This window comes from Archocentrus centrarchus, chromosome 8 (genome assembly GCF_007364275.1).
Source record: "Archocentrus centrarchus isolate MPI-CPG fArcCen1 chromosome 8, fArcCen1, whole genome shotgun sequence".
Lineage (NCBI taxonomy): Eukaryota > Metazoa > Chordata > Actinopteri > Cichliformes > Cichlidae > Archocentrus > Archocentrus centrarchus.
The window spans coordinates 26,204,200-26,217,998 of record NC_044353.1 but is presented as its reverse complement, the minus strand read 5'-3'; the positions used below and the strand labels follow the sequence as shown (position 1 = coordinate 26,217,998).

The 13,799-nt window shown below is 40.6% G+C and overlaps 1 protein-coding gene across 1 annotated transcript; it reads right to left on the bottom strand.

The window, feature by feature from the left end:
- Positions 1-10,370: 10,370 nt before the first annotated feature.
- Positions 10,371-13,174, bottom strand: fzd2 (frizzled class receptor 2). Its single transcript, XM_030736781.1, has one exon. The coding sequence runs from the start codon at positions 13,010-13,012 to the stop codon at positions 11,375-11,377; it is 1,638 nt and encodes a 545-aa protein (XP_030592641.1). The 5' UTR covers positions 13,013-13,174; the 3' UTR covers positions 10,371-11,374.
- Between the last annotated feature and the right edge of the window lie 625 nt (positions 13,175-13,799).

The following is a 13,799-nucleotide window of genomic DNA, read 5'->3' as shown; positions in this document are numbered from 1 at the left end:
TGCAACTGAACTTTGTGATGCCGGTGACATCAGCCTCGCAACGGTTCACTTCAAGCCTGCGGATTCGAAAGCTTTGATTGCAGCAACAGTCTTGTGAATCTTCTTTGGCTTCAAATCTGAGAGCCTTCTCTGGCACAGTATATCCCAACAGATAGCCAACAGATTGCCTTTTGCAAGGCAACAACATCACTTCAGCTCCCATCTGCCGCTACAGTAACCAGAACATGTCTCTAGTTGGGACATGTTCTGGTTACCTGTTGAGAACATACATGTTCTCAACAGAGACTGCTCTGCTAAGCTGAATGAAATCACATCTGTATTATTTATGACAGGTTTCACTCAAGAGGGAACAATTGCCAGCTTGAATGCCTATCTAAATCTTGGTATAGCAGTTTCAATTAGGTGAATTAACTGCAGCAAAAATGCTAGATCAAAAAGTCAGTCAGCACTACAGAAACTCGCTGAGGTGATGATAACATCTCTCTCCTCTCCACCCCCATCCTAGCTTCCTAAATTCCACATCAGTGATTACACAAAAAGGCACTGCGAGGGGTTTGCTTTAGTTTCTGTGGGAGAATTCCTTTCTCAAACATCCATCAAAAGGCATCATTGTTGGGATTTTTCACAACAAAGACATTATTGCACATGCTAAGTTTGTGATATATTCAGTTCACTTGAATTTTATTTATACAGTGCCAACTCAAGGCACTTCTGTAAGGTAACGAACCTACAATAATACAGAGAAAACCCCAACAATCAGATGACCCCCTAAGAGCAAGCACTTGGTGACAGGAAGGGAAAACTCCCTTTTAATAGGAAGAAACCAGAACCAGGCTCAGGGAGGAGTAGCCATCTGCCCCAACTGGTTGGGGCTGAGGGGAGGGAGACAGGATTAATAGTAACTAATGATTAAATGCAGAGTGGTGTATGAATGAAAAGAGGTGCACGAAGAAGAAAAACACAACCGTGTTTATCAAAAAATGTCTGTCTCCCGAATCCAAACTGGGAGCTGATTCCAGGCTGATTTCCGGACCCTGAAAGCTGAAGGCTCTGCCTCCCATTTTACTTTTAAATACCTAAGAACTGCAAGTAAGCCAGCAGTCTGAGAGTGAAGTGCGCTATTGGGGTGATATGGTACTATGACATCTTTAAATTGTTTTTGGTTTGTTTTTTGGTGGTCTGGGAGCAGGCACAGTCTCTATGGTGATGGGGTTTTGGGGGGATGACAGGAGGAGAGAAGCTGCAGAGAGGCATGTAAGACTCAACCCTGGATAGTCACAATTTGGTTGATTTAATAAACTTGGCCAGATTTCTAGAAATGAGTGCTGCTCCATTCAAAGTAAGATGGACGCCATCTCTCCCAACAAGACCACCCCCCCCAGAAAGTTTCCCAATTATCTATAAAGAAGATGACACTAAAAAAAATAAGTTGTTATCAAAAGGTTTTGTAATTAAACAGCTACACAAACAACACTATGTGTTGTAACAGGAAGTGAGACTATACTGTAGTGAGAGACAACAACAAGAGAGCACCACGCAATCAGACATCGTTCACTAATGAGGCACCAGAAGTATTACTTTAAAAAAAAAAAAAAATAGAAACTGTAAAGAAAATTTTAATGCTGTAATGAGTCTGGCCTAGTTTTGTCTCTCTAAACCAGGGCGGGGATGAAACCACTGAAATTCATTAGAATGGAAAATTGTCATACACATTTACTCGGCAGGTTAATAATGACATACAAAACTGCAGGTAAAAGTGACTATGCCCCTTTCCATTCTTAGACTGGATTTGCCGGAAACCATTTTCATTGTATTAGTCGGACGGTCAACTTACCCAGAAGCTGGCTGCCTTACTATTATAATCATTGTATATTATCCCAGGGAATTTCTACATAGTGACAGATACCGGATGACAGTTGGTGAGTTATTTAACGAGGGGCTCCGACGTCTCCAGGTGAAGCTAACAGCTGCTGCAGTACTGCAGAGGAATGTCACAGTACAAAAACAAATCACCACGGCTGCACACCCTTGCACATTATGACAGTAACAGTATCTAATAAGGTCTGACATAAAGCTTTTAACAAGACATGACATCAGAGACAACACACGCAGAGAAAGTTGGCAGAAACTCTAACTACAGGGCTGCTCATTAAAAGGAAACAGTGTGATTAGGCTACATTTGTCCCACAGTGTCTTTGCTCCTGCCAGTTTAAGTAATATAATTTAATATGGACCTTTTTTTTAAAAACTTTTTTAAATTGAGGTCATTGCATGTACAAGTAATCCCTGCAACCCAAAAACTCAGGATTTACACTACTCTAAACACTTACAAATAGTTTTTCCTGCTATTGGATCTGTATGATATTCTATAGAATGGATATTAAGGGGCTATGTCATGCATACAGCTCTGGTTGTGAACACAGAAGCCCCACTCACCCACTGCTCAAATGTTCTGTCTGTGAGGCACAACCAATCAGTAGAAAGGTTGCTTAAAAGCCTTGGTGATGAGCAAAGGCACTAAAGTGACTTGCATAAGATAGAAAGAACTCACAGACTGAGAAGTAAAGTGGAGATAGTCACAGCAGAGTCAGTAGCATGACAAAAGGATTTGAGCAGTGGATTAAAATCTCTCTCATACTTAAAAAGTGAAACTGGTGCCTTGTTAGTAAACAAGAAACCTCGGGTTTATAATTTTGAAAGGCAAAAGGCAAATGAGGGCTTCTTTTCATATACATTCAAAAACAATGTAAGATACAAAAACCCATAAGAATTATAAGGATGGAGTTTACAGCCTTATAATTTACATGACATCCTCATAGATTGCTTTATGAAACTCACATATCATTTTTAGCTTGGCTCTTTTGAAAAAACAAAAAAAACAAAACAAGAAGAGTTCAAATCTCTGGAACCTTGACCCAAGGGAAAAGGTCAGAGGTCAGGTTTTCTGGCAACCTTGTGAACGCGATCGCTCGAGAATGGTGTGACCTAGAATGTTCAAATTCACACCATAGATGTATCTGTCATGTACCGCTGTGGCAGGCAGGATTGAGGACCCTGATGCAGGACTCCAGAGACAGGCTTAAACTCAAAAGCCTATAACTAAGAACAGGACTCAAAACATAGTGAACTGAAACTCAAAACTCATAGGAAACTCAGAATCAATGATAACAAAACCACAAAACACCGGGCGAAGCCCAGGACTGTGACAGTATCTGCTAAAAATCTCGGATGAGTTCAGTAACATGAGATTTAGGGTTAGGGACAGTGATATGCCTACCTCCTCAAGAGTGTTGTTGACAGCCAGTCAAAGAGCCAAAAGCAGGTCATTATTGGCAAAAAATTAGGTCTGTTATAAAGTATTTTTATGATTGTTTCAGTAACTTTAACACCTTGTGAAATAGGGTGTAATTTTTTAAAAAATATTCATGAATAATAAAAAATGTACACAGCTTTGAAGAGAACAATTTCATGTTTTTCTTGGTATAAACACTACAGATGGCTGTTTACATTACCCGTTGTGGCAGTTTATCCCTGTAGATTCATTTTCTTTTGGCGTATTTTTATTTTTTTTTAATATATAGATAAATGTTAAGTAGCAGCAACAATTTGGATCATTGTGGGATAATGGATTGAGTGGCAATTTGGAAATGTATAACATTTCATTGAAAGCAAATACACGCTAATGAGTGAAAGTTTATTGAATATCAATTTACAGGTACTTTTAAAACCATGTATCTTAAACTCTGATACATAATTGAGTTAAACATATCAAAATGTTTCTCATTTATGCATATTAATATTTGCATATAAGCCCTATTATGTATAGTATTTACTATTACAGACACAACAGCCCACAAAATGCTGCATAAGCCTGTAACTAAGCCTATGACTTATTCTCATGTCTGTACCAATATTATATGAATGGGATCTATAGAAGTAAATAATTACATATGGGCAAGTAGTGTATGTTCACACATAACATTAACATGAAGAAAATGATTATAGTTATAGTAGCATAGAGGTGAACTTAAAATGGCATAAGTGCTCCCTCCTGTGGCAAAACATGAGTACAGACACTGCAATTAGACTACTTGAATTAAACTGTTGTCATCTTTCCATTCACATTTTTGGACTTTATGCATTCACTACTAGCACAATAGTGACTTACAGTCAAAATTTCCTCCCTCGTGCTTGGACTTATTTATAAAGTAACATGCCATCGATCTTACAGAAAATATTTTGAAGCTTCCAGGGTGCTTTGACAAATGTAATACTTCCTCACTTTCCCCAAGACAACTCTGAGGCTTGCAGTCATACATTTCTACTGGCTGCAGTAATCTGAGGCTAAAGCTGACTATGCCACTTTTCTCACACCAAAACTGGATGTGTTTCTGCAAATGGCCTTCTTTAACGAATCACTAATGGCAGTCAAACATAAACTCAGGCAACATGTAACCAAAGATTTTTTGCATTATCACAATAACAGGACATCAAATGACTTTTATCATTTCTAAACTGCTGGATTTAGTTTTACTGTTGTGCTTTATAGCGGTATATGAGCAGCAGAGGGCGGTGTTCACAAATGTATAAAATTATCTATGAACACTTAATAAATGCTTTTACATTTTTTTTTTTTATATTAGTTCACATTTGCTTAACTGTCCATGGCTTCACATGTTTTGACCTGTATTCTAAAATACTACTTTGTGCCCTATCAGTGTTTTTCTTTTTAATATGATAACCTCTGCTGTGAAATATGTTCTGCAGAGGTATGCTTACATGCTGACCCTGCTGTGCAAAAGGCCCTGTTGTTTTCCGCCCTGTTGGTTTCACACATTGTCCGTGAGTGGTCCTGAGCAGTCCTCAGGGCATTCCTGGACAACAATCTAACATGTGTGGCAGGAGCCACTACAAAAAAACTAACAGGATGCAAAGAAAAACCACAACACTTCTTAATCTCTCTAAAGGAAATTGCTAATGAGCATAAATTGGAAACTGACTTCCTGCAATTTCCCAAATTGAGAGAGTAGATTATTAAGATTTTATCTGAGTTGGTCTGAGCCATCAGACATTTGTGGTTTGATACATCAAAGAAAAACCTGGTATATACATTTTTATGTATCTAGTTAATCACGAACAACTAAAGTAACACTCGCGCAAATGGATGAAAAATCTTTGTGCTTGTATGACACTTTAGTGAGACACGACTTGACAGTCTAATGTGTGAAAACATTTGTGCGCCCATGTGTGTCTGCGTTTCACTCGCACCTTTGCACTGGGCCCCTCCGACACTGTTGTTGGAGAGAGCCCACATGGAAGCGATTATGCGGAGCAGAGAGTGAAATTACAGAGAGAACCTACAGAACTGGAGCCCTCCAACAGCCACTCATTCACATAGATTTACTCACATATTCACAAGCTCAGAAGCACATGTTGGACACATAAAATGAAAGAATTAACTTCAGCTATGAGGCTCAAAATATGATTGTTTTGTCCTTTAAGGTATAGAAATATCCATTCTATTTCACTTATTGAACTGAGAGGCAATTTGGTATTTCTTAGCATTTGCCTCACGTTTGTTAAAGTTTTAAGGTGGACGTAAAGGCTGATACATGTATTTTTGTCACTGCTGTATTAAATATATGCGGCTGCTGTTATAGTTCAGTAGCGCAGAAATGCTCACATTGGCACTATGCTGTCACCCTGCCTGTACATTTCCATTACTGGCTCTTTAGGACAGGGCTGCAGCATGGCTCCCTCCCCACCTTCCCAGTCCTGGGCTGAAGTGAGATGGGGCCAAGGCTGTAAATTCCTCAGAAAGAGCTGTTAGGAGGGCCTCCATTAAAATAGGGGGGGCGGCGCTCGCCAGAGAGGAGCCGACTCAGTAAGTCATCATTGAAGCCTGAGGCCGTACTGAGGCTCTTGAGAGAGCAGCAGATTGGATTAGAGTATCACTGCCTCGTTCTCTTTAATATAGCTAGTTTATCTTCAGATGCAGGTACTCAGAGTGCTGCCGTGTTTCATTAATGGGTCAATGAGGATGATTTTACTGCCTTGTAAAGTATCTGTAGGATGTTGATTGACTTGTCAATTCAAAACTATGATTACTTCAACAGCTGTTGAATTATGTGGCTTTTTAGGCTCACTTTAGCCCCTGCTGAATAAGACTAAACTGCCTCCATTGTTATTACAAGACATGTAACAGAAAGAAGCTTAAATGCCAAAATAGAACACGTCAGATTTATGACTGCACTAAAACTATAAGAGATGAGAAGACTGGTCAGATTGCAGGTCCAACATAAATTAATCAGTCTAGTGATATAGAGTATAGAGTTGACTGTAAAAGTACATTCTAAGCATATGGGACAACTCATAACATGACAGATGAACCTTGTGTCAGACTAAGGACCTGTCCAGGGTTGTACCCCGCATATCATCCTGTGACACCTGGGATAGGCTGCAGCACCCCTGCGACCCTAAATTGGATAAGCAGAAGAAAAAGGATGGATGGATAGATGGACAAGACTGATAGAAACAAGTACATATGACACATTAAACTAAATAAAGAGAGGTATTGGCATGATCATTAAAAAGCGAGCTACTGTGGTACCTTCATCTTGGAGGACCCCAAGTTTTGTTACATCAAATACTTCTTGGGTGGTATTTTAACATGTACACACGTTGTGAGCTTGCGATTAGTGTCCAAGACTTCTCACCTTGAAATTTGCAACTTGTAAAAAGTCTTATGTAAATTTTAAATAAACGTATTTAGTTGTGAAAAGTAAAAAATCAAAATAAAACAAAACAAAACAAAAAAGAACAGAACAGAGAAGTAACAGAAAAAGCTGCATTTCAGTCCCTAACGCTGTGTGTGTGTGTGTGTTATCATTTGCTACTTGTATCATCATCCTGATGGTTTATGAGAGGGACATAGTTGTGTACGCAGTGTGGTGTCTGGATGCCCATTAACCATTCCTTTTACTCCAGATGCACTCCTCCCAATCAAAACCATTATTATCCCAGGCCTGCTGCAGGCTTTGAAACTATCACCCATGCGGCTGTCTGCACCTCTCTGTTCAGCAGCTGGAAAGGCTCTGAGGCACTCCCCTACTTTCTACACTGATTCTACATGCACCCATGCCCTGAAAGACAGGAGACAAAATAAACTCCCCTAACAGCACCAACAATTTATGTTTGAATTCTTGTCAAAGCCACCTTTGCATGGTCTGTGCACTTATGAGCAACACTGTAGCAGATACATGGCGCGCCATCAAAATCAGCCACTGAGAAAGTGAAGCTTTGTAGTTTGATAAGATGAAACACTTTCTACAGTTTTAAATTAAAGGAACATTTTTTTAAAAAATCAGAGAATAGCATCAAGTCAATTAAACTTTAGATGACAAATCTTGATGTTAGTATGACTCCTTTGGTGGTGGGTCGGTGATGGTGTGGGGAGGCATATCCATGCAGGAATGCACAGAGCAAGGTGATGCCCTGGTCCACAACTGGGGGGGAGGGGTCCCCCGGGACACCATCTGTCGTCTCATTAGGAGCATGCCCCGACATTGTGAGGCATGCATACAAGCACGTGGGGGCCATAAAAACTACTTAGTACCATTTTGAGTTGCTGCAATAAAACTTCAGTAAAATGGATTAACCTGCTGCATAATCTTTGGGGTGTTTTTGAATTCATCCCTCTGTAGGCTGATAATTTTCATTTCCATCAAACAATGTGTCATCCTTTCATTCTTAACATAATACCCAGATGTGATGTGTTTTCAAAAATGTTCCTTTAATTGTTTTGAGCAGGATATATATTTGCATTTGCTACAAGGTTGAAATCAGCATAAGTTGGTGTGATTATTAAGGCAACATGATTCAGTGAGCTAGTTAGCCTGTAAGAAATCATGTAAGCCTATTAAACCAGATGTACGATAATTACATTAATATTAAAATAAATAGATGTTTTAAATTACTTTTTTGAACCAGCAATCTTATTTTTACCTAGCAATGTAATTCTTCAGCAGCATAAATATCGCAGCTTATGAGGCATTTATCGGATATTTTTCAAAAAAAAAAAATAAATAAAAAATAATAATAAGGCTGTGAATTTAACAAAAGTGTTGGAGGCCCAGTATTAGGAAATGATTTTAAAGATGACCAAAAGAAAGACACCTCCTGATGGTGATCTTTTATGGCTGGAAGCCGTGAATCAAAGTCATAAGTCTTGAAATACACATTTAAACCTTCATATTTCTGCCAATTTGTTACACTCCATTCCACTCTGAAAGCAACGGCAGGAAAAGAAAGAACATATGGCGTGTCCTCTTGAGATTTCAAGGGAATATAAGACAAATAGATAGAGTATGTGCTCTGGAAAACCTCAGCTACTCTCCTATGGTTAGGATAATGTATGACTGCAGCTAATCCAGCCTTCTGAGCATGGGTTTCTTCTTGATTTTGTGCCAGGATTTGATTAGAAACAGGCTTACTACATGTCTGGATCCTTTTTTCTTCCTTTCTTTATTTTTTTTTTCCCCAAACCATTTTCCTCTTTCCTTAGTCCTTTGTCTGGTTTAAGCCCTTTCATAGGCTGGGTAAAATTCTTACACGGTAAAAGATTTTCATAGTACGCTAGAGCATATTTTAAAAAAATGGATCCACAGAACCTGTGAGAACACCGACTAACAACACGATCCTTTCCCAACATGCCTAGGCCTTCGTCTAATAAGAGCGACATCAAGTCTAGAAACATTCTTCCTGCCTTCATGATCCTCGGCTTGTCCCTTCTTGCCCCCAAGCAAGCCGGAAACAACCGCACGCAAGATTTAAAATCTGAGACAACAACGTGAGACCGCAACCTGTGAGAAACTGGGCAGCAAACATCAAAGAAAGCAGAATTTACTCCAGGTAGTTACCAGCTCTCACAATAGTTAATATTAACTATTTTATGGATAAACTTAGTTCAAGTTTTAATCATAAAACTCCAACTAATGCTTCACAACGGTTCTCTGCATATATGGCAATTGTGAAGTCCACCAAGTAAAACCTGTATTAAACTACCCCAGCTGGGTCACTGGGCGCAGAAAACATTTAAGCGTTACTCACAGAGTATATTTTACAGTTTGTTTTGTGGAAGAAGGAGCAGCATCTGAATCTATTTAGCTTTGATGGTCTGTGATCAAAAGTTTGTTTTCAGAATATTGGCCAAATCACAATCATGTCTCTGCTCATTTGGATTCTCGTTTTCTTTCTCTTTGTGTGTGTTTTTCTTCCCTCTGCAAGACAAAAGCAACCAAATAATTCTGAATTTTCCATCACACTCTCCAAACCCCTCCTCCCCTAAATCCTAGAGCAATCTCACTCTCTTCACCGCTAGTACCCCACCCACATACCGCCTCTCTTCATTCTCTCACACTTCATTCGTTTCTCTGCTTCAGTGCAAAGCCAAACAAGCCAGCCATTAAGTTGAGTATAGCGCAGGAAGTGGGCCTTCGGGCCAGGCAGTACTGTTTACAAGAAGCTTGTCAGGTTTCAGCGGTGCTTTGAAGTGAGCAGCACAGGAGACTGTCTGTCACTAGGCAAAGGCCCAGCACTGCTCCACTGACTCACTCACATTCCCCCCATTCATCTGAGCGGAGAGAGGGAGGGAGGGTGGAGACAGAGGGAGGTGTAAAAGGGCAGAAAAGAAGAGGCATGGGTAGATTTATGGTTTCCCCCCTTAGAGTCTCTGTGCTTACCTTTAATCACTCTTACCCATAACCCTTCTTTATTTAACCCTTGTTAAGGATATAAAGAATCATCAAATATATCATAACCAGTGGGTTATGACATATCGCCCAGAGAGGTACAACCTAATATAGACAACACATAAATGCATAAAAACAGTACAGTATGCGCATGCCTTTCTTAATGCCTTTCTAGCCTAGAGCTTCTGCTCTGAGGCACGAGGATCAGCTTTCTCTTCCACATCCATCTACTTCATGACATCACTGCAGAGTAGATTGAGTTTCAGCCATGAGCAGCCTGGGGGGATTCCAACCTGCCACAATGCACACAAAGTCCAGAGAAGTAACGCCAGAGCAAATCCGAATACTTTTCCTTTCCCCTTCACCGACCAGGCAGGCAGGAACATTTTCACACCTATGCAACAGCGCAGGCTTTTCTTTCCAGATGATTCCTGTTAGTTTACACAACAGGCCAAAAAAAAAAAACAACAAAAAAACTTTGTTTGGTTCAACACTCAAAGGCAGTGATAATGTACACGTGTGAAGACGTTCCCTGCTGCATTCTTACATGGTGGTATTAGTTTCTCGGGCACAAAACACATAGATGTTAAATATTTCAGAATACACTGACACAGTAAGTGATTAACAGGAGAAGTGTGTTTAATTAACAGCTTCAGTATACACTGATTCATTGTATTTCCCTGGGGGATGGTTTTGTGTTAGTGGCTAATTTCCACGAAGATTTCCGATAATCGCTTTAACTGTTGCTTGCAAGTCTGAGGCAACAGATGTTCAGGTGTGATGCAACCCCCCCCTTGAGAAAACAACGTGGCTGTGCTTTAATCAAAGAAAATCACATATTAACAACAGAATTTAATCGTTAGAACAATGCTGAACACACACGAGAGCAAAAAAAAAAAAAGATGAATGAAAAACACAAAATAAGCTGTTCCTGTTTAACCGCAAGTTCAAAATTCATTACGTGATGCTGTTTGATGATATCTGCAGAGACTCCGTACATGTTTTTGGTAAACTAAGAGTGATGACACAATGTTCTAATCTATAACCGTGAATTGACAGAAAAAGGAAAATAAAAAACAGCAAAAAAAAAAAAAAAAAAAAAGGCACGTCTTGGTCTGGACTTGTGGCATTCTTACAGTGCAAAATTCCTTAGGATGAATACACTAGCAGATAAGGAAAAGTATTTACTTTTTAAATACAATTATATAATGTCATGTTTTTACAAATACTATTTACAATTTTGTTAAACTGTACATGAAATGTTTACAAGAGTAAAAAAACAACAACAACAAAAAAAAAACAGTCATTCTGAGTTTTATTGGCTGATGGATCATCACTCCCCAGAGTTTATGGTGGCTTTAAGAAAGGAGCCAGAGAGGGTGAGAAGAGCATTTCAGCACATGGCATCCATAGCCATGATTGTTATTTGCTCAGACAGTCAGGTTCAGTCTGTTTATCCAGCTTGTGTTTTTCTCAAAAACACAACTCTCAGTTTGGCATGCAAGTGTGACTAGAAAGCTGACGCAAACACAAACGCTAGAGCTACTCACTGTGCTACTTACCTATTACATGAGGTACAGATAATATAACAGATAATCCCAGCAACACTGACATGTGCTTTCACTTTACACAGTGGTCTTGCCATGTTTGCCATTCGTCAGCCGTGTGTAGAACTTATGCCAGGAGTGCAGAGTCTTTCCAGACCAGATCCAGAAACCAGAGGTGATGCCCACTATAAGCGTCATCAGGTATTTGATCATGAAGACGGTGAAGTCTGGTCTCATGTCGGGCCCAGGATGCATAGGGCAGGGAAATGCCAGGCTCCTGCAGTTTTTGCTGACCCAGTTGTGCTCCCAGTGGGGACGAAAGGCCTGCTCATAGAAGAAGCAGGCAATAACAATAGTGGCAGGGACAGTGTAGAGCACGCTGAATACCCCGATCCGCACCATGAGTCGCTCCAGCTTCTCTGTCTTGGTGCCGTCATGTTTCATGATGGTGCGGATTCTGAATAGTGACACAAAGCCTGCCAGCAAGAAAGAGGTGCCGATGAAAAGATAAATGAAGAGAGGGGCCAACACAAAGCCCCGCATTGGGTCCAGGTTGCTGAGACTCACAAAGCAGACGCCGCTGAGCACATCACCTTCAATCTGCCCAATGGCCAGGATACTAATGGTCTTGACAGCTGGCACTGCCCAGGCTACCAGGTGGAAATACTGAGAGTTAGCCTCAATGGCCTCGTGGCCCCATTTCATACCCGCAGCCAGGAACCAGGTAAGAGAAAGAATGACCCACCATATAGAGCTGGCCATGCTGAAGAAATAGAGCATCATGAAGAGGATGGTGCAACCTTCTTTTTTGGTGCCTTGGACTATGGTCTTAAAGCCATTAGGAGTGAAGCGGTCATTGCACGCCACCCTGTCCCCGAGGAAGAAGCCTGCTATGTAGGCAATGGAGACCATAGTGTAACAGCCAGACAAGAAGATGATGGGTCGCTCAGGGTATCTGAAGCGTTGCATGTCAACTAAATAAGTGGTTACTGTGAATAATGTAGATGCACAACAAAGCACAGACCAGACTAGAATCCATATGCGGGAGAAATTAATCTCTTTATCACTGAAAAACATCTTCCCACTGATCTTAGATGACTCACAGGGAGCGGCACAATCCTTCTCCTCTAAAAATTTATAATTCAAATATGGGGGAACTCTAAGAACAGACGGGCAACGGAATGTCCTTCCATGTGGGGGGATTATGGACAGATTCGGAGTCCCTGGAGCAGATATAACAGGAGGGACGGTGGCAGCGGAGGAGTCATTTTGGCCCACGCAGATTTGTCCATCTCCCAGCACAGGGAAGTTCTCGCAGCGCAATCGGTCCGGCCACTGAAAGCCAAACTTGTTCATAAGAGCCTCGCAGCCCTGCTTGGCCCTCTCGCAAATTGATCTGCATGGAGGAATGGCCTTCTCCAAAACTGTACAAACAGGCGCATACATGGAACACAGGAAGAATTTCAGCTCCGGAGAGCACTGTACCTTCACGAGTGGGTAAAACTGGTGCACCTCGAGCCCCGCGTCCTCCTGGTTGGAATGACCCACTAAATTGGGCATGATGGTTTGGTTATAGGCAATGTCCGTGCACAGAGGTATCGAAATGGGCTGACAAAATCCATGTTCCGGGACAACTATTCCGTTGTCGCCGTGATACTGTGCTGATAGTAGCACAGGCAGCAGCACCACAGCACACAAAGTTTTGCAAAAACTCATCTTCCCAAGTTTAAGTAGCAACTTCAGTTGCTGTGAATGTATCTAGTAGGCTCCTTTGAATTGAAAGCTCTCAAGCATCAGTAACTTTCTAAAGTGGAAAAAGTTGCTGCCCTCTTTGTTGCTTAGTCTCTGGTTGAACGCTGCTGGCTGAGTTTTTTCTCTTTTCCCTTCAACGTAGCAATAGCAAGAAATAACCCACAACATCCGGTAAAAGCTTTCAAAATAAAATCCCAATAGCCAATACTAATTTAGAATATTACCAACACAGCGCGAGTGTTTTAATGAAAAATATTTCTTACATCTTGAGTCTGAATTATTTTTTTTTAAAGTCCTAACAGCCCCACCAACTTCACCAATAATAATAATAATCAGCATCATAATCATAGCTTTGGTTATGCTGCCAGAGATTTCAATCAACAAACTAAAACATAAGGCTGGAACCATCATTGGCCAGAATCTGGAGACATTTGAGTCAGTAAGGGACAGGAGATGACTGAACAAACTGCTCCCCATCATGGATAATCCATCTCACCTGCTCCATTCAACACTACAAAGGCAGCAGAGTTCATTCTCCCTTAGATTTATTCATTTTTCATCATTCTTACCGTTCTATATAAAACTATACAACAGCTCTTTTTTTTGTGACAGATGATCACACCTGTCAGGACATCAGATTTCACATACATACTCTATTGAGCTGTATCTTAAATTTATAGTGTACACATTATTTATTAATGCCATTTGCATTACTGTTTTGCAGGAATTTGGAGGCCAGATCAACACCTCA

Excerpts from the sequence above, each read along its gene's own strand:
- fzd2 (XM_030736781.1), bottom strand. The coding sequence starts at position 13,012 with ATGAGTTTTTGCAAAACTTTGTGTGCTGTGGTGCTGCTGCCTGTGCTA.